The sequence below is a fragment of the Hypanus sabinus genome, unplaced genomic scaffold, assembly GCF_030144855.1.
Source record: "Hypanus sabinus isolate sHypSab1 unplaced genomic scaffold, sHypSab1.hap1 scaffold_192, whole genome shotgun sequence".
NCBI classification, from domain to species: domain Eukaryota; kingdom Metazoa; phylum Chordata; class Chondrichthyes; order Myliobatiformes; family Dasyatidae; genus Hypanus; species Hypanus sabinus.
In genome coordinates this window covers 374,647-401,089 of record NW_026780014.1, presented here as the reverse complement: position 1 = coordinate 401,089, position 26,443 = coordinate 374,647, and the positions used below count along the sequence as shown (strand labels likewise).

General features: G+C 43.7%; 2 protein-coding genes across 2 annotated transcripts; both read right to left on the bottom strand.

Moving 5' to 3' along the window:
- Nucleotides 1-133: 133 nt before the first annotated feature.
- LOC132387498 (zinc finger protein 239-like) lies at nt 134-2,094 on the bottom strand (the record flags this gene model as incomplete). Its single annotated transcript, XM_059959871.1, has 3 exons — nt 2,075-2,094; nt 814-1,108; nt 134-658 (listed from the first exon to the last, which is right to left on the bottom strand). Coding segments are annotated over exons 1-3 (840 nt in total), but the record flags the coding sequence as incomplete, so codon positions are not given.
- An 11,321-nt stretch (nt 2,095-13,415) lies between these two features.
- On the bottom strand, nt 13,416-21,209 carry LOC132387497 (zinc finger protein 420-like). The gene is made up of 3 exons (XM_059959870.1): nt 21,089-21,209; nt 17,731-17,861; nt 13,416-13,881 (listed from the first exon to the last, which is right to left on the bottom strand). The coding sequence occupies exons 1-3, from the start codon at nt 21,207-21,209 to the stop codon at nt 13,483-13,485; spliced, it is 651 nt and encodes a 216-aa protein (XP_059815853.1). The 3' UTR covers nt 13,416-13,482.
- Nucleotides 21,210-26,443: the final 5,234 nt, after the last annotated feature.

The window sequence follows — 26,443 nt, the reverse complement described above, 5'->3', positions numbered from 1 at the left end:
CAGTCTACAGCAAACGAAATCTAGAGATTCATAACAACGGCAACTCCCGATTGTGAACTGACTGGCGTGCCATTACTTGGGATGACTGAGTGAATCCCTTTCCACATTCTGAGCAAGTGAACGGCTTCTCCCCAGTGTGAACTCGCTGGTGTCTCCGTAGGATGGATGACTGAGTGAATCCGTTCCCACAGACTGAGCAGTTGAACGGCTTCTCCCAGGTGTGAGCTCGCGAGTGCCTCCGTAGGTTGGCTAAGTGAGCGAATCTCTTCCCACATTCTGAACAGGTGAATGGCTTCTCCCCGCTGTGAAATCGCTGATGACTCCGTAGGTGGGAAGACTGAGTGAATCCGTTCCCACAGACTGAGCAAGTGAATGGCTTCTTCCCAGTGTGAACTCGCTGATGACTCCGTAGGGTGGATAGGTGAGTGAATCGCTTCCCACATTCTGAGCAGGTGAACGGCTTCTCCCCAGTGTGAACTCGCTGGTGTCTCTGTAGGGTGGATGACTGACTGAATCCTTTCCCACAGTCTGAGCAGTTGAACGACTTCTCCCCAGTGTGAACTCGCTGGTATCTCTGTAGGTTGGATAGGTGAGTGAATCCCTCCCCACATTCTGAACAGGTGAATGGCTTGTCCCCGGTGTGAACTCGCTGATGTATCTGCAGGTTGGATGACTGTCTGAATCCCTTCCCACAGACTGAGCAGGTGACAGCCTCTCTCCAGTGTGAACTCGCTGGTGTCTCTGTAGGTTGTTTGACTGAGAGAATCTCTCCCCACAGACTGAACAGTTGAACGGCTTCTCACCAGTGTGAACTCGCAAGTGACTCCGTAGGTTGGATAAGTGAGCGAATCCCTTCCCGCATTCTGAACAGGGGAACGGCTTCTCCCCGGTGTGAACTCGCTGATGACTCTGTAGGTTGGATGACTGAGTGAATCCCTTCCCACAGACTGAGCAGTTGAACGGCTTCTCCCCGGTGTGAATTCGATGATGTCTCTGTAGGTCGGATGACCGAGTGAATCGTTTCGCACATTCTGAGCAGGTGAATGGCCTCTCCGCAGAGTGAACCCGCTGTTGAGCCATTACGTCAGATGATTGAGTGAATCCTTTCCTACAAATACAGCCGTTTACCAGCTTCTGCCCAGTGTAAACTGACGGGTGTGTCCGCAGGTGGGAAAACCAATTGTATCCTTTCTCACACACACAGAACAGGTGAATGGCCTTGCCCAGTGTGAACTTTCTGATGTACCTTCAGTTGAGATGACTGAGTGAATCTATTCCCACTGTCTGAGCAGGTGAACGGCCTTTCTCCTTTATAAGATGACGGGCGTGCCAGTTGGTTAGATAACCGAATAAATCCCTCCCCACAGTCTGAATAGGAAGGATGGTCGATTTTACCCTCGCTCCACTCCTTAAATCTCTGGACAGAGACAGCAAAACTGGCGTGCTGTGATTGAGATTCCTGGAGACAAATTCCTTCTCGTTTTAACCTGTGAAATGATTTACAAAGTCCATCAATGGCTGCTGGACAACATTTCAGATGAGATTGCTTGAGTCGCCAAGTTTTGCTCAGGCTATTCCTTACTGTTACAATGCGGTTCAGCCCAAGTTGGACGGATAAAACATCTCCTGACTAGTGCTGGAACCTGGAATGACCATCGATTCCCTGATGCTCTTCCTGTTTCTATAACAATGGGGCATTTCTGTCATTTGCAATTTGTACCCTGGCTCAGTTTGACTCTCTCCATTGGTATTATTCCCTCTTCCTGCTGAGCTGCATGGCCGCCTGGCCCCACAGTAACTGAAACACTCTCACGCAAATTGTCTTTCTTAACCTGCATCTGGGATTTTCTTTTACGTATTGTTATCTTAAAGTTTCACAATTTTAACGGCCTATAAAAATTCCCTGCTGAGGTGAATGGTTGGTCTGCACAGCTGTTAGAAGGACTTAGAGTGAATATTAGAATTACTTCAGGTAATTACAATACAGAAACAGGCCATTTGGGCCTTCTGGTTTGTACTGAACTAATTAATCTGCCCACTCCCACACCACTACCATCCAGATACCTACACGAACCTCTTAAAAGTTGAAAACATGCTCGCATGCAACCACTTGTGCTGGCTGCTCGTTCCGCACCCGGATGACCGTCTGCGTCAAGAAGTTTCCCCCGATGTTCCCCTTAACGTTTCACCTTTCACCCTTAACCCATGGCCCCTGGTTTTAGTCCCACCCAATCCCAGTGGTAAAAGCCAGCTCAGGGGAGTAGGGGGCGACCATGGCTGACAAGGGAAGTCAAGGACAGTACAAAAATCAAAAAGATGTATAACACAGGAAAGATGAGAGGGAAGCCAGAAGATTGGGAAACATTTATAGAGCAATAGAAGATAACTAAAAAGGGAATACGAGGAGAAAATACTAAATTCTAAATTCTCCTACTAAATTCCTGTGTATACAAGCCTGGCTTTCCCGTCTCCTGTTTGATTCTTACTGAGAGAGAGAGGGGCGGAACTATTTGACTATGCAGCGTGTTTACACTTGCTTGCAGCTTGTGTTTACATAGCTCACAGTTTGTTTTATTTAAGCAAGGACAGTCACAAACATAGTCAGCCAGAGAGAAAGAAAGAAGCTGGAAGCTTCGAAACAAATGGACTAGTGGCAAAAGGTCACTGATTGGACTCTCCTGTGCCCACAAGGTGGGTTGATTATTGATCCAGCCTATACCGAATGTGTAATTGTCACTTTGTTTGATCCATTGGAGTGGATCTGTTGGTTTGGGAGTGTTCTGTGAGGACCACTTGTGCTAGCCCTTGCCTGGGTGTGGTAATTCACTTGTAGAGGTACCCCTGTGACCAATCACTGTTGGTGATAATTCGTATAATGCAGATGGGGATTTTGTTGGAGTATCTCGTGGCTACCACTTTTGTTAACCCTTTGCCGGATTCGGATTCGGTTGTGTTATGCGGTAACCACTTGTGAGAAGGGATATTCTGTGGAATTCACTGTCGATAATACTTTATGTGTTGGATCTGGATTGGGAGTACCTTGTGGAATCTACCTTTGTGTTAACCCTTGCCTGGGTGGCAGTTCCTTCTGAAGACAGTACCCCTGAGCTCAGTGGTTTGGGAGTTATCTTTACACATATGTGTACTCATAACACTTTTAGCTGTTGATTATTTTGCTTAATTTGTTATATTATAAGTAGAGACGAATAATGACAGTGGTTTAAACATCAAAACCACACTCCAGGTGTGGTCTATTGCTGCTGGTTCGTTTAAACCGTTTCGGGAATGTAACTGTGGTGTTCGTGTTTATGTCTTTCTGGGGGCCCCCATGTTAACACCTTTCTGTCTCTCTGTCACACCTTGCCGAACAGCTAGAACTAGGGGCCTGCTGGGTAAAACTATGATTCCAATGTCTGTAATCCTGCCCAACCGGAGTGAGGAACTCTTAGCCTGGGCTTCCTCAAATTAAACCGAGGGAAGAGAGTGAGGAACTGTGGTCCAGTCAGAGATTACTGTGGCTGTCGGTGTTTTGAGGTATGGTATCTCAGGCCCCCACCAAACTGAGCTTCCTGTACTGGGAAACATGCATCCTGGCCAGAACCGCAGGTGCCCAGCAGCCGAGAGGAATAACTGAGACTGAGCGATTTTGGATGATCACTTTTCTCTGCTTTGGAGTAGCCAGGAATTCACGAGAGATAATCAGTTTGGCTACAAGCACTTCAGGAGCTGGCCACAATACTGCAGGTGCCCTGACAGAAACACAGGCCCAAGTAACAGAAACATCCACTGAAATGATTGCAATCCGGCAAACAGTCATACAGAATCGAAGAGCTTTAGATTTTATCCCAGCTGAGAAAGGGGGAACCTGTGCTATTATTGACACAGAATGCTGCACCTATATCCCTGATGAGGCTACGAACGTTACGTCCCTCTCCCAGCACACTTCCAAGGAGACCGACGGCATCAAGAGAGCAGGGCAGGATTTACAGGGGTTCACCCAAGGGTCGAAATGGTGATCTTCGAAGACCTGTCGGTAATATGTGGGGCATGATGTTGCATTATGGCGAAATGGTTGTACATATCATTGTTATAATTACTGATGAATGCCGTTTTTACCCACTGAGAAGTTAATGCTGTACTTGGTTGCTTTCTCTGTAGAAGAAAGCATGTTGTTAGTCATGTAATGATCTAAAGGAGGGAATGATAAAGTATGTAAAAAGGTTAACACTTCGTTAAACAATAGCAGCATGTTTTTCTGATAGAAACTGCTGATGAGCAACAGATGTACTAAGCTGTGCTGAGCCATATTTCTTCTTGAGGGTAGCTAGCAAGGGTTTCAGGATGATTATCTCCTTGTGCACTCATGTGTAGAGATAGGACAGCTTCTGTCTGTTCTGTGTGTGTAAGCCATTATGACCATTTTGTAATTTGACTTTAGGGTCTGTCATGTAGTAAGTATTTTTGGCTCCAGCCTGTCTTGTGTGGGGAGTATCTGGACAGATATATCTTTGGTGGAAGGGGAATTGCTGAATTGGGTGGGAGCATTCACAGACTGTTCCTATCTGAGCGACTAACTAAGTAAGTCCCGCTCGGAGTGGATAGTTCAAAGGTTCATTTATTATCAAAGCAGGTATTCATTAATAACCCTGAGTTTTTTTTTTCTTCTCCAGAGAACCAAACAAAGAAAACATGAAAGTCGTTCAGAGAGAAAAAAAATGAATCTCCCTCCACACCCCCTGAATCAAAAAGGACGGCATCACGATCATCAACCCCCAAAACCCACACTCCCGCACAAAATGGAAGGAAAATATCGACACCCGTTAAAAAACACCCCTGCCCCGCACAACTGCGGAGGAGCCGGTGTCACCAGTATCGAGGCGGCCGCATCGGGAGCAGCGGACACAATGGGCGACCCCGGAAGATTCACAGGTGAAGTGTCGCCTCAGCTGGAAGGATGATTCGACAACGGAGAGAGATCGGCCGTCCGGCCCTTTCACTGTGACACCCCGAACTCCACATCAAATCCGTCCAAACGAATCTGGGCGAACTTTAACGACCAATAAATATAATTCCTCTCAGCGATCAGCTGTCTGAGTGATTCCCTGACTCTGAGAGGAAGGGGTATCTACGGTCCACACTGTCAGGGTGTTGAGTTTACCAGGAGACAAAGGCTGCAGGGACGGGAGATTTTCTGTTGACTAATACACTGTGTGTGGACCCCGCTGGCAATCCTGGTGTTATGACCTGAATCGAGAGAAATACCACGCTGCCCACTCCACCAACAACACGGCACAGCCGGACACATAACAGGGGACTTTACATCTCACAACACTGGATTCAGCGATGAAACCCATGATTAATGTTGTTGTCTCACCGAAAAGTCCTTTAACCCTAACCCTGCAATATGGTGTTAAATCCCGCTCCCCATACTAACACGGGTGATACAGACCAAAGAACAAATTGCCGGAGGAACTCAGTGGGTCAGGGAGCATCTGTGGAGGGAAATGGACCGTCAACATTTCGGGCCGAGACCCTCCCTCTGGACTGAGTGTGGACCGGAAATAATCAGAGAAAAGAGGTGAGTGGTAGGGATGGGGCAAAATCTGGGGATGTAGAGGTGGATCCAGGTGAGGGGGGTGGTGGCAGGTGAAAATTGTGACAAGGGTGGGAGGTGAGTGGTTGGGGCAACACGGGGCTGCAGAAGATGGAAATTAATTCTATAGAGCATGAACCAAGAGGTTAGAGAGTATTTGTTATAGAGAGTGCAATGACTGATCCCTGGAGAGGTGGGGTCATAACTTGAAGAAAGATCAAATGTGATAACTCTAAATGTCATTTGGAGAATCGAGGACTGTGAGGTGAACACATTGAAATGCACAACATCATTACCGGTTGAACCAGGGATCCCAGTCTCTGAAAAAGGGGTCGACTGTCCGGGACTGTGATGAGGGGAAATGTCTCCATTCCGAGGGTCGTGAATATCTGTAAATCCCCTCCACAGAGGGCGGTGAAGCCTCAGTGATCGTCCTCACGTGGAAAACAGGCCGGCAGATGTGTGGAGACCGAAGGGATAGATGAAATGAGAATCGGACAGAAGCGTGGCTGAGATGGGAGAGCAGCCGCCATCTTGTTGATGGTTAGAGGGGCCGAATTGCCACCTCCTGCTGTTTCTCACTTGATGTTTCAGTGTTCCTGACCACTGAAGCCGGGAGAATGTGAATATAAATTAGTGTTTATAAACACAGAACTGATTTAAATGAAACGTGAACACTGCCTTTTTGGTCTTGAATTATGTTTCGGACCCGGGTGGGAATCGAGCCTGTGACTCTGTGACCTGGGGGTGGGGGGAAAGGGATCGGTGTAGATATGGTGTGGAAAAATAGACATGTGTCTGTGTAAATATGGAATAATTATGGGGAACGCGGCGGATGGGTCGGGCAGCGTGTGAGGGGCGAGGAGCAGAGTCACCGGGACAGGTGGGAGTCCCTCCACCCGTCACCTGATCCCATTTCCTGTTCATGTTTTTCTGCAGATCTGCAGCATCTGCGGGTCACTGCTGAACGTGTACGTGTAGCTTCACCTTTTGCCCCTTCAGACAAAGCAATGAGATCCGGATCTGTCACGTCCTCTCGTTGTGGGTGGACAATGATTTTTTTTTCCCCCTGCAATATTTTCTGCATGTTTCATTCACTGTTTCAACGTGCTGAAGTGCGGCCGATCTTTCTGGGTGTCTGACCCGTTTATGTGAGAATTTATCCATTTGTATTTATCTGAGCTTCTCATAAATGTGTAAAGTTTAATTCAGCTTCAGATGAGAATTTCTAAAGCAACAACCCAGTCAGTCAAATAGTTCCACACAATTAAAATAGTTTATTACATTTTTATTTTTTCTATTTTTGTACTATATTACTATAGTTATTTTAAATCACAATTGTTTAAATCTTTTGTTAAGAATTAGGTTCCACTGCTACCGCAGAGACAACGAATTTCATAGCATATGCCGGTGCTATTAAACCTGATTCCGATATTGATATGGGAGACCCACCACCAGTCACCTGATCCCAGTTACCGCAGATCGTAATGTGAGATTGAAGCATTTTACATATACTTGCTTTCCACAGAGATGACAACAGTTCAGTTTCCTTCTGCGGTTCCGGAGCAGAAGCTCAGTCTGCCTGGTATTTCCACACAATTCAAGTGGGGAATTTGTTTATTATCATCACGTACTGAGATACAGTGAAAATCTTGCCTGATGTACCATCCACACAGATCGATACATTACGACGGTACATCGAGATGACATACAAAAAAACAAATAACTGTAACAAAGCATTATGGCTGCAGAGAAAGTGCAGTGCAGATACACAGACGTTGCAGGGTCACGTCGAGTTACATTGTGAGGTCGAGTCCATTTTATCATCCATTTGGCTTATAACTGCACACAGGAAGCGGTCCTTCAGCCTGGTATTACGCACTTTAGGCTTTTGTATCTCTTCCCCGATGTGGGAGCGGGTTTGCAGCGAGAATGTCCAGGTTATGAGGTTATTTGAGTACATGGCCTGGTTCTCCGAGGCAGGGAAAGTGTAGGAAGAGTCCATGGAGGGGAGGCTTGTTTCCCTGATGTTCTCTGCTCTCCAATGTTCTCTGCAGTTTCGTGCAGTCATGGGCAGAGCAGTAGCCATACGAAGGCACAAGGAGCTCAGAGACCTCGGTCTTCACCCTGCCTGGTGTCGCTGACTCCTGGATTTCCTGTCAGATCGCCGGCAGGTGGTAAGAGCGGGCTCAATCTCCTCTGTCTCTCTGACCCTCAGCACACATAAACCACAGGGTTGTCTCTTTGGCCTTCTCCTTTACTCTCTGTGCATCCATGACTTGTGTTGCCACCCACAGCTCCAATCTGCTAATTAAATTTGCTGACAGTACTACATTGATTGGCCTAATCTCACATAATAACTTAAAATCGTTGAAATGCCTCCTGACAAGGCTCAGTCCAAACAAACTTTTCACCCTTCTTCAGATTGGTCAGAGGAAGAGCGAGAGCAGCAAAGTTCTTGCAGAACATCCGATAATATCCATCCATTTCCAGAAACCTTCTAAAAGCCTTCTTAGCAGTCAGAATAGGAATTTAAGAAATTGCCTGGACATTTACCCGAACAGGAGGCAACTTGCATTGACCTACAACATAGCCAAGGCAGGTCACAGTGGCATTGCCAAATTCACTCTTAGCTAAGTTAACTGTAAGGCTGGCCTGGGAATACCTGTCAGACAGTTTTTCTACTGCAGAGATACGCTCTTCCCAAGTGTCACTCCCTGTGACAATATAGGCATCTGTGTGTTCCAACCCTCGAATTACAAAATCAATCATTCTCTGGAATGTTCCTGGACCAGTTTTCATTCCAAACAGCAAGACATTATATTCAGACAACCCAGATGGTATCACAAGTGCAGAATCTTTCTATCTCTGTCCGTCAATGGAACACACCAATACCCTGTAAACAGATCAATCTTTGTAAGAAATCCAGCTTTTCCAACCTTATTGATGCAATCATCCATCATCGGGATAGAATAGGTATGAGTTTTTGTTATTGCATTTGCCTTCCTATAATCAGTGTAAAATCTAACACTACTATTAGGTTCAGGCTCAATAATGCAGGATGAGATCGAATCTGATGCTGAAGTACTAATAATACCATTTTCCAGCATATTTTCAATTTCTTGCTCAGTCTGTTTACACTTTTCTACGTTCAAGCGATATGGGTGTTGTTTAATCGGTTTAACCAATATCTACATCATGTACTGCGACCGTGGTTTTCTTGGGAACATCGGGAAATAAATTTTTAAACTGCAGCATTACTTGCTTCAGCTGTTGTTGTTGCTTTGGCTGCAGGTGAGCCAACCTGTTATTAAAGTTTTCTGGAACAACCGAGTTCATTAGCCTAACTGGGACAATGTTTAGCTTGTGAAAAGTCTCAGGCAAGTCAATTGCTTTATTCATAAGGTTGCCCGATTCATATGTTTTGACAACAACACTCACAGATGGTGCCTACTTGTCAAAATAAGGCTTTATTATATTTATCTGTACCACCTGTGTTAGTTTACATCGGTCGTGTGTTTTGATAACATAATTCTCATTATTAATTTGAGAGACTATTTCATACGGTCCATTGAGTTTTGCTTGAAGTGGATTTGTCAACATTGGAGATAAGGTAAGCACCTTATCCCCCACCTGGTATTTTCTTTCGCAAGCCCACTTATCAAACCAACACTTCATTTTGTTTGAGAAATCTTTAAGTTTTGTCTCGCTAGACTACAGGCCTCGAGTAGTTCATTATTGAACTTCAAAACTTAGTCGAACAAGTTATCATGCACATCCCCATCAATCCACTGTTCCTTTAACAATGTCAAACGTCCCCTCACTCTATGACCAAATACAAATTCAATTGGACTAAAGCCCTGTGATTCCTGTACCAACTCTCTTACTGCAAACAAAAGCAAATGTATTCCTTCATCTCAGTCTTTTCCATTTTCAACACAGTATGTCTTTTTTAGGCAAGTGAGTGTGTGAGTGCAATAATGTATTTTCAAGCCTTTACAATTCATGGAGTGAGAGAGAGACGTGTGGAACACATTATGTCTTAATCATTGTTTTGAGGGTAGAATGAAATCTTTCTAGAACCCATCGTAATTCTGGATGGTACGCAGACGATGTAATTTGTTTAGCTCCCAGTTCATAAAATACCTGCTGAAATAATCCAGATGTAAAATTGCTTCATTGATCAGACTGGATTTCTTCAGGCAAATCAAATAAAGTAAAAAAAAAACTTGTTAAGATCCTTCGCTACAGTTTTAACTTTAATATTTCTGAGAGGTATTTCCTCTGGGAATCTGAATGCAGTACACATAATAGTTAGCAGATACTGATGGCCAGCTTTAGTCTTTGGCAATGGGCTAACACAATCCACTATAAATTTTGAAAATGGTTCACCAAATGCAGTTATATATAGACTGCAGTGGGGCACAGTGGAGATCTGATTAGCTTTACCAACAACTTGACCAATGTGACAGTTTCTGCAAAAGGTCACACCATCTTTCCTGAGATTAGGCCAGTAGAATTATTTCATAATCCTGTTCACAGTTTTATTCACTCCAAAATGGCCACCTGAGGGCAAACTGTGGGCCAAAGATAAAATTCCAGTCCTATAAACATTAAGAACTACAGCTTGGTGAACAATTGCCCATTCCTCACTCGCTGGTACAGCAGGTGGCCTCCATTTCCTTATTATCATTCCATCCTTGACATAATACCCTACTTTCTTAATCTCATCATCTGAGAGAGCTGTTTCTTTTAAAGCTTCAAACTCGGGATTTTGGTTCTGTTCTGTAATAAACTCGTCTGCATCAGCAGACATTTTAGCCATACTTCGAGCTCCTGCGCAGGAAGGATAAATGTTAAAATCCATCTGTGGGTCATCAGTGGTTGGCTAGTTGTTAACTGCACTGCAAAACAACTTTACCATCTGCCAGGTCATTCACTACCAGCAAAGTAACATCTTCCACCAGTAAACTGGAGCATAATCCGATCTCAGCAGGTCCCGAAACCAACCCTGACAGTAAAGTTACCTTGAGCAATGGCATGGAAACCATGTCGCACCCGATCACTTTAATAAGATTTACCTCACCAGTATTAGTCTCATTACCAAAGCTTAGAACGCTGTTTGATATACGTGACTGAGAAGCCCCAGTAACTCAAAGAATTTTCACTGTTACCGGGTTGACCCTTCCTTTACTAATACAAACCCATCTGACATAAAATGATCGAATCCCTTCTTAACTCGGTCAGACCTCTCAGACCTTAACTGAGCCTGAAACAGAATGTTCAGAACCCTGAAGGTTGGTAGGTGCTACAACATACTGAACACAGGCATCTGGGACTGAATACTTTTCCTTTTTCTTCTTCAGGATGGAACAATTAGCCATAATATAACCAGCTTTCTTACAATAGAACAAGTGAGACAAGAATATATCTCCCTCAACTGCTTCCCTTCATCCTTACTCTTGTCACTATTACAGCTTTATTTTCTGGTTTAACTTGGTGATCCCTGCTACTCTTTTGGAAGCTTATTCGTGATAATCTTAACTTTATGATTAAAAACATTCTCATCTGCTACTCTATCAGTCTCCTGCAAAGTGGCAGCATCCTTTTCATCTAAATATGTCTTTATGTCATCAGGAATGCACCTTTTGAATTCTTCAATTAAAAGCAACACTTTCAAGCTGTTACAATCATCATTTATGTTTTTATATGTGCACCGGTGTTCAAATCACACAAACTTCTCATAAGCAAGTTCCATATAAGTCTGTTTCACAGATTTCTTCAAATTTCCAAACTTTTGTCTGCATGATTCTGGGACCAACTCATAAGCGTTGAGCACAGCCTGTTTCACTATGTCATAATCAGCTGCTTCATCAACTGTCAAAGCAGAATAGGCTTGCTGAGCCTTCCCCTTAATTACACTTCGTAAGAGAAAAGTCCAACCCTCTTTTGGCCACTTTAAACTTTGAGCAACCTTCTCAAAATGCTGAAAGTATATATCAACATCTGCCACGCCAAATGGATGTACCAATTTAACTTCCTGACTGGCATTAAACTTATCACTAGAGTCTAACGCTAGACCCCTTTGCTGCAATCTCTCTCTTTTCCAGCTCAAACAGCCTCTGTCTTTCTGCTTCGTCCCTCTGTTTTTCTGCCTCCCTAGCTTCAACTGCCTCTGCCTTCCGCAGCCTTTATCTGTAATTTTTCTCACTTGTACTGGAGCTCAAGCTCACGAGGTTTACTTTCAGGAAACACCTCCAACTCCTCCACTTTAAACACACCCTCAGATACATAACATTCAGCTACTATCCTCTGCATCTTTACCTTCCTTGTTGTCGAATTCACCTTAGCAAGGTGAACCAGCAGCAATAACCTACATCTGGAGTCTGTTTTTGAAGTTAAAACTATCTTTATTAGAATCTACTTATAATATAACAAGCAAGACAAACAAAAGTTAACATTGTTATATGAATATATATGTGTAAATATAACGCCAAAACTATTGGGCTCGGGAGAAACAAGGCTTAGAGTCTTGAGATGGCAACGTATGAAAGTTCAGTTCAACCATGGAATAGCTGATGAGAGAGATATTTGTAAACCAGTGTCAATGTTGAGAGAAGGCAATTATGTCGAATTCCACAAGTTTCATGGTGGTAAAACGAGATAACAGTTGCTGTAGATTTTAACTGTCTTCGTTCCAAATCCACATACGAATTATCACCGAAAGTGACGTCACAAAGGGTATCGTCTTCAAGTGAATTACCACACCACACTCAGGCAAGTGTTAACACATCAGTGGTCTTCACAGGATACCCCAATTCAGATCCACTCCTATGGATCAAACGAGGTGACCTCCACACATTCGATGTATGCTGAATTGATAATTTACCCACCCTTATGGGCATAGGAATGTTGCAATCAGCGACACTTGGCCACTAGTTCCTTGGTTTCGATCCTTCCATTTTTCCTCCTTCATCTCAGTCTGACTCTGAGTGCCTGTGTCCGTGGTTAAAACTAAACAAGCTGTGAGTCATGTAAACAAGCTGCAAGTCAGACTGATTCGCCTTCTTCATATCTCTCTCTCTCTCTCTCTCTCTCTCTCTCTCTCTCTCTCTCTCTCTCTCTCTCTCTCTCTCTCTAAATGTCAGTCCACAGCAAACAAAACCTAGGGAATCATAACAACAGCCACTCCCCATTATGAACTGACTGGTGTGCCAGTAATTGGGGTGTCTGAGTGAATCCTTTCACACATTCTGAACAGGTGAATGGGCTCTCTCCAGTGTGAACTCGCTGATGTCTCTGCAAATGGGATGACTGAGTGAATGTCTACCCACAGACTGAACAGGTGACTGGGCTCTCTCCAGTGTGAACTTGTTGATGTCTCTGTAGATAGGATGACAGAGTGAATGTCTTCCAACAGTCTGAGCAGGTGAACGGCCTGTCTTCGGCATGAACTTGCTGATGTACCTTCAGATGTGACGATTTACTGAATCCCTTCCCACAGTCTGAGCAGAGGAATGGCCTCTCCCCAGTGTGAACTGATTGGTGTTTCTGTAGGTGGGATGTGAGTGAGAATCCCTTCCCACATTCTGAGCAGGTGAACGGCCGCTCCCCAGTGTGAACTTGCTGGTGACTCTGTAGGGTGGATGAATGAGTGAATCTCGTCCCACATTCTGAGCAGGTGAATGGCCTGTCTCCAGTGTGAACTTGCTGATGACTCTGTTGGTGAGATGAATGAGTGAATAACTTCCTGCAGACTGAGCAACTGAATGGCCTCTCTCCAGTGTGAATTCGCTGATGACACTGCAGATTGGATGACTGAGTGAATCCCGTCCCAAAGACTGAGCAAGTGAACGGCTTTTCCCCAGTGCAAACTCACTGCTGTGCCATTAGGTCAGATGACTGAGTGCATCCTTTCCCAGAAATTCAGCAGATGACAGCCTCTGCCTGGTGTGAACTGAATATTGTGTCCACAGGTGGGAAGACTGACGGAATCCTTTCTCACACACAGAACAGCTGAATGGCCTTGCCCAGTGTGAACTTACCTTCAGTTGAGATGACCGAGTGAATCCACTCCCACTGTCTGAGCAGGTGAGCGGCCTTTTTCCTGTGTAAAATGACGGGCTTGTCAGTTGGTCAAATGCCCGAGTGAATCCCTCCCCACAGTCTGAGCAGGAAGGATGGTCGATTGAATCCCTCGCTCCACTTCTTAAATATCCAGACAGAGACAGCAAAACTGGCATGTCATGTTTGAGATTCCTGGAGACAAATTCCTTCCAATTTATAACCTGTAAATAGATTTACAAAATCCATCAATGGGTGTAGGACAACATTTCAAGAGAGATTACTTGAGTTCCTAAGGTTTGATCATCCAATTTACTGTCTCATCTTGAATGCTGAGTGACTGAACCTTCTTGGCCAACCTCCCATATGAGACTTTGTCAAGTGCCTTGCAAATGTCCATGCAGAGCACATCCACTGCCTTGTCCTCCCTATCTGTTTTGTTTCCTCATATGGATTACCATTCTGATCTTGCAGAGGATTATTTTTTTCCCATGTAATCTTTTTGTTCTTAACATATCTGCAGATTCCCTGAGGATTCTCCTTCACCTTGTCTGCTGGGGCAACCTCGTGCCTTCTTTTATTTATTTCATCAGTGTTCACTTGAATTTCCTGTATTTCATAAGGACCCCATTTGTTCCTATCTGCCTGTACCTGGTATGCACCTCATTTTTATTGACCTGGAAAGCCAAAGGGTAGAGCTGCATGCTGGGAGGTGGGGGTAAGGGGGGGGGGTGGTTAAACGAAAGTTGCAGTGGGAATGCGAGCCTGAATAACTGAACAGAGAGTGGAGTGTTTGTGGAGATAGTTGTTGTTCAGTCCTCAAAGTCAGGAATGAAAAAGTTGAGCATGATGCAGTGAATATGCTGAGCCCTGTATATTTCAATACAAGGAGCATTGCAGGAAAGGCGGGTGTGTTCAGGGCATGGATCAACACCTGGAATTAAGATACTAGGATCTGGCAACTGTGGATTGGGACAGTCTGTTTTTCTAAGCTCCATGTACCTATCTACGAGGCTGTTAAAAGACCCCATTGTATCTGCTTGGACCACCACTGCTGCCAGTGCATTTCACACACGCACCACTCTCTGTGTAAAAATCTTACCCCTGACATCCCTCAGTATCTATTTCCAAGCACCTTAAAACTACGCCCCCTCGTGTTAGCCATTTCAACCCTGGGGAAAAAAAAAAAAAAACTTCTGTTTATCTACATGCTCAATGCCCCTCATCATTTCACACACCTAAAAAAGGCTCTAAAATAAACAAGGAAATTATACATTGGATTGAGATTCTGTTAGAAGTATAGAAAATTATGGGGGTATAGATAGGGTAAATGCAAGCAGCTTTTTCCACTGAGGTTGGGTGGGACCACAACCAGAGGTCATGGGTAAATGGGGAAGATGAAAATTTAATGGGAACATTTGGAAAAGCTCTTCACTATAATGGCTGTGAGAGTGTGGAATGAGATGCCAGCACAAGTGGCGAATATGTGCTCGGTTTCACCACTTAAAGGAAGTTTGGATGGGAACCTGGATGGTGGGGGTATGGAGCGTGATGGTACCAGTGCAGGTATTTGCATTAGACAGCTTAAATGTTTTTTCAGCATTGACTGGATGGGCCAAATAGACCATTTCCATGCTGAACTTCTCCATGTTTCTGTGACAGAGAAGCTGGCCAATCTTGTTTGGAAGGGAAAGATAGGAGTGACAACGGAGCAACAATGGTTGGAGTTTCTGGGAGTAATTCGGGAGCTGAGTGATTCCCCAGAAGTGGAAATATTAGAACAACAGGAGGACACAACCGTGGCTAAAGTGAGAAGCCAAAGCCAACATAAAGCCAGAGAGAGGGCACATAATACAGCAAAAACTTTTAGAAACCAACAGCAGACAACTAAAAAACCTCAGATGAGCTCAGTGTGTGAAATCCTGGTATTGTAGTCATTTATGGGTCTTGGTAGCTCCCAACCGTCTGAGGGATTTAGAGGAACAAAACATCTGGGGCCTCGCTAGCTCTTGAAAACCAAGATTCCCTGCACCAGTTTTCTCTCAACTTTTATCTTGGCAGTCACATACAGACTCTACACCCTCAAAATTTCACTTCTGTAGGCCTACCACTTACTGAGATCTCCTTTGTTAGAAGATAGCCTGTCCCAAACCACACTTGTCAGATCCTTTCTGACACAATCAAAATTGACCGTTCTCCAATTTAGAGTCTCAACCCATTGTCCAGACCTTTCTTATACCATCTTTATTTTGAATCTCATGGCATTATGATCACTAAATTTTGTCACCAGCCTTGGATCATTTGCTAACAGCTTATTGCACACTTCTACGTCGGGAATTCTACGTACTGATTAAGGGCACATTTGACAAACATTACCACATCCAGTCCTTTTACAGTGTGGGAGTCCCAGTCAATATGTGTAAAGTTAAAATCACTTACTGAATCAACCTATGTTTATTGACATGGTCTGCAATCTCTCTACAGATTTGTTCCTCTGAATCCCTCAGACTGTTTGGTGTAAACAAGTCCCAATAATGTCTACAATATCATAATTCCCTGTCCTGAGCTCATCTGGCTTTCCTACGAGGCTTCTTGCATTGTGATATACACAGCTCAGCACATTCATCGCACCATGCTCCATGTGATTGCTGACTTTGTCTGAGGTCTGAACAAAACCTGACTGGTGTCAAGAAAACAAACTCTCGCTCACTGTCACAAAAACAAAGGAGCTGATTGTGGACGACAGAAGGAATGGAGTCAGGCTAACCCCCATTGACATTAATCAATCTGTGGTTAAGAAGGTGAAGAGCTTTAAGTTCCTTGGCATAAACACCACCGAGGATATCACATGGTGCCCTGACGAAGGGTCTCGGCCAGAAAAGTCGACATGCTTCTTCCTATAGATGCTACCTGGCTTGCTGTGTTCACCAGCATTTTATGTGTGCTTCTTTAATTTCCAGCATCTGCAGATTTCCACGTGTCTACGTACCAGCTGTGTTGTAAAAAAAAGCACAACAGCACCTCTGTCACCTCAGATGACTGAAGAAGTTTGGGTTGGGGCCCCAAATACCAAGAACATTCTACAGGAACACAATTGAGAGCACCCTGACTGGCTGCATCACTGCCTGGTACGGGAACTGTACTTCCCGTAATTGCAGGAACCTGCAGAGAGTTGTGCGGACAGCCCAGCACATCTGCAGATGTGAACTATTCAATCCATTTACAGAGACAGGTGTGTAAACATGCCCTAAGGATATTGGGGACCCAGTTCACCACAACCACAAACTGTTCCTGCTGCTACGATCCTGGGAACGTTACCACAGCGAAAGGAATAACAGACTCTGGCACGTTTGTTATGTGAAAGCTACTTGTTGCCCAGGACCAAGTTTTTTGATGTCATTAACTTCCCAGAGAGAATGGGTCAAAACATGTCGTCACGGGTAGAAAAGTCCAGAACAAAAGAAGGTAGAATCTATTATAAATATGAAGGGAAGGGTAATAGTCTGTCTCATTGGAGTCTGGCACATTTGGGATGTGAAAGTTACTTGTTGCCCAAGGGCAAAGGTTTTTGATGTCATTAACTTCCAGACAGAATGGGTCAAAACATGTCGTCACCGGTAGAAAAGTCCAGAACGAGAGGAGGTAGCTCAACAACACACAGAAAATGCTGGAGGAACTCAGCAGGCCAGGCAGCATCTATGGAAAAGAGTACTAATGCTGAATTCCTCCAGCATTCTGTGTGTGTTGCTTCGATTTCCAGCATCTGCAGAGTTTGTGATTGGAAGCGAAACAAAGGTGATTTTCTCAATGTGATGTAAAAAATTTTGTTCCCTTTCTCCGAGTTCCTAATCCTTGCATTTATATAGCTGGAGCTCAGCTCTGTCTGAGAGATCCATCGGTTCCCATTCCCTCATCAGCCAGAAGCTCCCCGGGACCCGTGTACGGATCGTGGGGCTGAGAGAGAGAGGGAGGTGAGCAGGGCCGTCCCGGGATTGCGGGGTACGGTGTGGGGAGCTCACAGCAGTTGCCCCTCAGTCGATGTTTAGGACAGTAGTCCGTAGATAACTGCTTACCTGCGTCCGATCCAGCTGCCGGGCTCCCGAGACCTTTTGTGAACTGCACGCATGCGTAAAATTCGCCACCGTCACAACCTTCACGCCTGCGCATATGACCGATGCTTCAGCGCCGGCGAATTTTTTTAATGCTGAGCATTATGGGTACGCACGGTGCCATTAAAAGTTTCTGCAAGCGCCAGTTCCATGTCCAAACCTCAGTTTTCATTTGTATATGGAAAACTCAGCAGCTGCTTTAACGCAGAAAGCGGCTCCCATACTCAATATCAAAGGGTATCTAATGCCAACGTTCAATCCTCTTACAAAGGCAGATATAAGACACAAAATATTCTGCAGTTGATGGAAATACAGAGACGCACACACACAAAATGTTGGAGGAAATTTGCCATTCAGGCAGCAACTAAGCAGAGGATTACAAAAACAGCAAAGGGAAAAACAGAGTTCTGAGAATACTCTACCGCCGACCAGAGGGTGCGACAAATCCCGTCCCACCATGGACGGCATCTGACGGCCCAGTACTGTCCGGAATGTCCTTTGGAATTCTGAGTAAAGGACAGGATCCAAAATACCCCTTCTTCCTCCGGACCATATCCCACCCGTACTGGTAAAATGATCCCCAGTGGTGAGGGGCGGAGGGAAAGGCATGTGTGGCTTCCGATTCGGGGCCAAGTAGGGACAACGTACAAGTTTAAATCCCGATACGTATAAGGCGGGATGAATTTTTAGAGAACGGGGAAGACGTGATGTGTATGTTGCCGGGGCAGTTTCCCTCATGACTTTAGAGAGACGGATAAAGCGAGGGGCTAGTTACCGCCATTCCAGTTTGAGCGGACGATCTTTATTTGAACAGAGACCCGCTTGTCAATATTGAAAGAGGGGCCAAGCCGTCTGTGTCTGAACTTCCATTCCGAGTCTGGGTGTTTGGAAGAGGTTAGAGGAGGAGTTGTGTCTGTGGGGGTTGAGAGATTCCGACGGTCAGTATCTGTAGCTACTTGGAGACACGCGTAGTCAGTGTGAGAGGGTCGTGCAAGAGGCGAGTTTTATTATTGGGAGTCACGACCTTCAGTATTTTATTTCATCTGCTGTATTTCCCATTAACCTTCCACTATGTCACTGTTATGTTCTCCCAGTTTTCCCGCTCTCCATTAGTGATTATAAAAATTTGCAAATGCTACTGACATCTGAGGAAGTCTAGTGTGAATCCTTCACCGGTCCGGAGAAGCAGCAACATTTCAGGGCTTGATTCTGCAGAGTCGCGCTCCCCGTTATTGCACGATATCAAATCTCCATGGCCACCCGATTACCCCGCAGCTTTTGGGAGTCAGTAACTGCCCCATTGCATCAGCTTACGCATCTTCTGCTTCACTGAAGGGTTCCCCCGTGTTAATAAGAAGCGATTATTTTTAACAACTTCATTCTAATATATCGCAATTGTCCCAGTGAATGCAAATTGAGCCCCTTCCCCGCATCTCCATCCTCTGTGTGGAATGTGTTTTGATTCCCGGTTAGATTTTTCGAGGCACATTCACTGTATTCTTCCTGTACCGACCGTCCACAGTCCTTACACCTACTGTGACTCTGCCTTCACAATTCTCATATCATCCTGGCAGACTCCCCACATCTTCTCTCTTCTAGGCATAATTTAAGTACCTTCTCCACATTTTCCACGTTCTTAGCATTTGAGTGTCCTACAAACTGCTATATCATCCTGGCAGATTCCATCACAGTCTCCCATCTTCCAAGGATGATCTAACCCCTCTCTCCAAATCACCCGTATCACTGATAGTGAACGCTTTTAGCAATTATGCCGCAATTTTACCATTTGAATGTCACGATAAGAAGACAACATCAATAATAAAAAATCAATACTGTAATTGAACTTTCTGAAGCAAAATTGCCGGGCACACATTACTCCTACCGAAGATATTAATTCTGAAGTTATACAACTTAACGTTATTGAAAGTATAAAACGTAAATTCTTTTAACTTGTTTCTCGTTTTCCTCATGTTCGGCATCATTGTTGTAAAGGGCCTGTGCTGCAAACCTGTTATAGCAAGGGTAACTTGTATTTACTGTATGAAAATAGTCTCAGGCCAATAGGAAATGTGTCCCGATATGTTATCAAATTAGAGCGAAGTTGGGCCAATGAAGAATTACATCTCCTCCGGGCTGTAGGATTCGACTCTTGCTGAAACTGGAAAGCTTCATCCGGACAGAGAAAAGGCAATTATACATACAGGTATAGCAGACAAACCGGAAGTTTAAATAAAGGGAGAATTCGGAACAAGAGGGAAGGAGAATGGACGTCGGGATTGGCAGACACGGCCAGGTCACTAGCAAGATTTAGAAAATGGACACTTCGACAATGGATCTGCGTGTTTTCAATCCCGGATATCAGGGGGATATAATGTGCAAGGTAAAATACATTTTACAGAACCGAAACGACAAGCAATCTAATCTGTAATAGAAAAATAAATGATTTTACTTCTGAAATAATGGAAAGGCAGAAATGCTGGGAACAGTAACTTTTTCAGGCAGTTCAATTCATTAATGTACTTGCAGAGCGGTATCTTATTTCGAAATTTGTAAATTATTTGACCCTTTCATCTGAGCGGTACAGACTAAAAATATTTCAAAACTAAAGTAGCCGGCGAGAGCAGAATGATTTTCACCTGCTCTCTGAATCTGGTCTGTGTCACTCCGTAGATAAATGTATTCGTGCAGCTGCTGAAATTCTGAATCACTGAACCCCAAACTGTACCTGAAAAAGCCGAATAGACGTTTCCAGGTCTGTGTAGAATCATCGCATGAGATGAAGACCAGAGTGGTTGTCGCCCAACAGAGAAGGAAACTCGCCGACAGGCTGAAGAGCAGAATGATGGATTGTCTCCGACTCTGCATCTCCGGATCCCGGTGTTTCCCGCAATTTCCCCGTCCCTTCAGCCCCCTGCGGACTCTGCTCGCCGCTAGTATCTGTCTGACGGTCAGAGCATTGAGGGTCAAAATGAGGAAGAAAGGAAGTAGCGGATTCAACAGACGGTCCGTTTGCTCGACCCATCTGGTAGAACAGGACTTCGATAACCACCACCATTAGATCCGCCGCAGCCATCGCCACCAGGTAACGCGTCACACATCTGGAGAGACCGCAGTTTCCTCGGCTGAGAATGATGATCGTCACAAGGTTAACTGCAGTGAAAAAATAGACCAAAAATAAGAATAAAGAAATTCAAACGCATTTTTGGCAGAAATACAGCCGTAAATTGTTCTCTTGAAATTAAATCTCTGCTGGACATTATCAGTGGAAGTAAAAAGATACTTTGTTAGTTTGAACACGTGACCGCAGCATAAAGCGTTTTACAGTAGCGCATGCTCACATTAATCTCTTCACGTTCACGGATGCAGCAGCGATGAGCAGAGTCCAAGAATGATGGAGCACAGAAACGGGTCCTTCGGCCCAATATCTCCATGCCGACCGACATGGCCACCTGATACAGTTGTTCGTGATTGGGTCACATTCGTCAAACTGTCCATGTGTACTTCAAATATTGTTAACGACTCTGTACGCCCATTTACTTTGTCAGGCTGTTCAATACACAGAGCAACTTCTACGTGAGGAAACGTCGCTCGTGATCCAGCTACATTTCTGCCCTCAATAAAATGCCACTCGGCCGAACCTCTCCCTGTAACTCAATCCCGCGAGTCCCTGCAAATCTTTGTAAATACTGACTGCACTCTTTTCAGCGGACTTCTGCCTTTCCTATAGCAGGGCGACCAAGACTGTTCACAGAACTCCAAGCGCGGTATCTCCAAGGAGAGGGGTAGTGTAATTGACTTCTTTCCGAAAGTCTGAGTTACTATTCGATTGCAAGGTCAGATTCTGGAAACAAGATCTTGCACCGCAGCAACCTTCCCTCTGTTTTATTTTACTGCTTCGGGGACAAACCATTGCTCTGAGCAGAACATTGTTACCCGGTCTTAAAAGTGCTCGGCACTTGTAATGTTGTTTAAATCTGTAATATGCAAGTCAAACGATGACAAAACATAACACACAAGACACGTAAACACTGTCAGGCAGTCACAATTGACAGGGAGGATGCAACAGTGAAATGTTCTGACGGGACGACGTTGGTGGTTTCTTAACAGTAAGACTTCTATTCTGTCTTTATTGTGACCATTTGTGACAGTGTTGTAACTTGAAAACAATGACAATGCACATATGTTGAAGCTGAAATTTTTCATTGTAAATGTGATACGTTTAGTGTTTAACACATTTATGGATTATATTCATTAATGCACTTAAATTCAGAGTATTTCATTATAATATTCCCAAAGATGTCGAAACATTTTGGCATAATTTCAAAATGATGTTAACATGGTATAAAGGAAATTCCAGCTGCTTGTCCACAAATGCCACGTTCGCGGGGGAATTTGAATCATGGCGAGGCTGTGGTATGGAATTGATGACGGGCGCAGTAAAAGAATTCCTGATCCTTCGAGCCGGAATCGAACCAGCGACCTAAGGATGACTCCATTTCCTCTACAGTTCTCCGCTCTACCAACTGATCTATCGAAGGAAAAGCGACACCAAGTTTCTCCACGTTGGCTCCTACCGACAATCATTATGCAGATTTCAGCCCGGCATCTGTCGACCGATGGCAAAAGCCTGCCTGTGGCAACTATGTCGTCCTTCCAGCACTGGGGGCCACAGGCCACGGGATGACGCCGATCACCGCGCTTCTGACAATTCTAGGGACACTACGATTCCAACACAGCTCTTTGATCGTCCTCGCCCGTTCAAATCAAAGGTTACTCAGCTTTCTCTTTTCACCCAGTAACCAGGGCAATGTCCTTCTAACCACTCACCTGATTTATGCCTGAATCGTCGCCTGCAGCTCATCCATTACGGAAACACCAGCTGCCAGCCGGCTTTCCCACCAATCTGCTTTCAACGCAGCAAACCTACGACATTTTCTTCCGGCCCTTTGACTGAGGCACTTTCCGCACAACCGCATCTTTTGTGCATTCCAAGTTCAGGGATTTGGTGCGACGAATCCTCTGAATACAAAATGTCAATGGAGAATGCGAGCATCGATCTCGCTACCTCTCGCATGCTAAGCGAGTGCTCTACCATTTGAGCTAATTCCCCAGCACATCGCGCTAATCTATAATTTGCACCATTGGACAAACATCATTGCATGCCTGCCACTGTTCACCGATGCACAATCAGCAGCTCACAGACAGGCACACACACTCACTCACTCACTCACTCAGCAGTAGCTGAGAGCGGCGTGAGGTCTCTGCTTCCGAATCAGTAATCGAAAGGTACTTACCCGGGAGACCGACAATTACAATTAAGGTGTAACAAATATCCCTGTCTGGAAACATTGTTAATCCAAGGCTGTTCTGTTCGGAATGTTGTCAATTTCTAAATTTCCCTCTATGGATAGCTGAGACCCCGTGAGTGGGGATAAAAGAAAGGTCTGGAGAGACACCCTAGTGGACACTGATTGACTGTCGGGAACCCACAGAAAGGTGGGGGCTTCGGAGACCGAACCAGGTGATCGGTCAGTAAAGCTCACAGTGCTACAGCAGGGCCGGTGGGGACTTGTCTGTGTGTCCACTCATGCCAGAGTGAAGAGTCCACCACAGAAGAACAGTCTAGCTGAAGGACGGAGGGGTTATAACTGAATGACCACAAAAACACGACGGATTAAGAAAGCCACAAAAGGTTTTCCTGCCACAGCTGTTGCTGTTACATCTCGCTCGCTCGCTCTCCGTCGTTCTCGCTCTCTCTCCAACGTTTTCAACACAAGTATAATCACCTCAGCATTTATGAACTGAACTCTATACTTTCCTATGACAATTCATTTACCCCTAGACATCGATAGAGCTTGTTTATTATTGCTTATTATTATTCCTACATTTTTAGGTTAATTACTGCTAACTTGTTTTATATGTATATTTGCATTTTTGATTCTGTATTGTGTCGTTTACTAATAAACACCTTTAGTTTGGTACCACCAGACTCCAACGGATTCTTCTCTCTCTGCTGATCAGACACCCAGTTACGGGGTATGTAACAAGTTCATCAAACAAACAGCTCCATAAGATGTATTTTAGACATTGTACATATATATCATATCACATATCATATCACAAAATATATATCACAAAATTTCCACAAAGTATTTATCTGGGATATACACTTATAAAAAACAGTGGAAACAAAAATACAAACAAACAAAAGGAAAGAACTACGTACAGGTAGGGAGTGATTTTTTTTACAACAGATTCATTGATCTGTGAGATTAAAATCAGGCCTATGAGGCATTATGTAGTTAAACCATTTTCCCCAGTATGAATCAAATTGTTCCAGCTTATGATTAACACAAGCTGTTATCTACTCCATTTTGCAAATGTCCATTGTAATTTCCATCCATGTATTTAAAGTTGGGCTTTCCTGTGATAACCATTTTCTAGAAAAAGTCTTTTTACCAGCCACCAACAGTATATTCAGTAAATATTTATCTCATTTCATCCATTCTTGAGGTATACATCCAAAATATATGGTCTTACTCTCCAAGGGTATTTTACATTTAAAGATGTCTTGTTAGGGCATTATGTATCCCCCTCCAATAGTTTTTGATAAAAAGGCAGTCCCAAAAAAATATGATAATGATTTGCATTTTGATTTCCACAATTTCTTCAGCAGGCAGGGAGGTTACCATCATAAGGGGATTTCTAAGAAGGTGTAATAAAATATCTTATTAAGTTTTTCCATCCGAACTCCCTCCATTTCTGTGAATTGGTGACCTGCCGTTGATATCTCCATATTGATGACCATCCTTCCTTAGATATAATTATCCCTCCTTCCTTCTCCCATTTTGACTTAATGTATGAAGTCGAATGTGTTTTACATTTGCCACTCCCTTATACATGCTTGAAATGATTCTACTACCATTATCTGAATTATATGCTTTTCTAAGGAGTTCTATCAAGCATGTATTTGCCTTGGTTACATTTTTAAGCGTCTTATTAACATATTGTCGCATTTGTAAATACCGATAAAAATCTTGTTTTTCTAATAAATGTTTCTCTTTAAGCATTTCAAAACTGAACAGTGTTCCGTCTTTCATTATGTTGCAAAGAACTGTTATTCCTTTAGCTGTCCAGTACTTAAATCTAGCATCCAATTTATTTGGTGTAAAATCAGAGTCATATGCACACCATTTAAGAATTGCAATATCTTCCTCTAGATTATATTCATTTATAGTAGTTTTCCATATTTTAAGAGTCACTTTCACCCATGGGTTATCAATAGTATTTATGTAACTTTGCAGGTCGTTATCAGCCTAAATTGCTTGTATGGGGATGGGAAGTACCTGCTCCTCAATGTTTTTCCAATGAGTGTCATATGCTGGGTTGCACCAACATATCACAGCTCTCAACTGTGCTGCAATATAATAATCTCTAAGAGAAGGTAGGCCCCATCCCCCCTTTTCCTTTGCTAATTGCAAAGTTTTGAGACGAACTCTAGGCATTTTACCTTGCCGAATATACCTTGATATACTGATTGAATTGATTTTGATTAATCTCTATTGGTGATGCATGAACGAGCTATAACAGTCTGGGCCGTATATTAATTTTAATAGACTCGAACTGAGACTGAAAACAGGAATCAGGCTCCATCATGACACATATTGCTTAATTTTTTTTATATAAAGGCTGATAACTACATTGTGATAATTTTGCCAAATCTTTTGGGATAATGATGCCCAAATATGTGAAAGACTGTGTGCCATGCCCAGGGGTATCAACTTTCAATTTCTATTGTGCGCTATAGTAATATGAAAGTAGCTGGGTTTTATCTATGTTGATCTTGTATTCTGATAATTGACCATATTGTTCAAAGGATTGCATCAATTTAGGTAAAGAGTATGTTGGTTGCCCTAGATAGATCACAATGTCATCCGCATAACAAGCCATTTTATGCTCAGTCCCTTTAATAATAATTCCCCTGATATCCTCATTTTGTCTGATGTATTGAGCTAATAGTTCCAAAGATAGTGCGAAGAGTAGTGGTGGCCATGCACAATTCTGTCTCATACCCCTTTCTAGGGTAAGACTATTTAATAAACATCCATTGACTTTAATCCTAGCAGCAGGATTGTCATATAGTGTCTGTATAGTTTTAATAATTGTGTCTTGGAAAACAAATCTATGTAAAGCTCTGCAGAGTAAATTCCAATTAACCGAATCAAGTGCTTTTTCAGCGTCCATGCTTACCACTATTGCATCGATATTATTTTGTGTATATGATCCAAAATGTGAAGTGTCCTTTGTATACTGTCTTGTGTCTGGCGTTGTCGTATAAAACCAGTCTGATCATTACCTATCAGTATGGGTAGAAATTCCTCTAATCATTTGGCCACGATGGAGGTAAATAACCTATAATCTACATTAAGAACGGATATTGTTCTAAATTACCCGCATTCCATTTTATCCTTGCCTTTTTTCGGTATAGCTGAGATTATCGCTTCCATCCAACTGGGTGGCATTTGTGCCTTTTTAAGGGGCCAGTTCAGTGTGGGGAGTAAAACAGGAATTAACTCATTTTTAAATTATTTGTACCACTCTGCCGTCTACCCATCGAATCATGCTGGCTTGCTTAATTTAAGCCGACTAATTGAAGCTTTTTAATCAACTTCAGTTA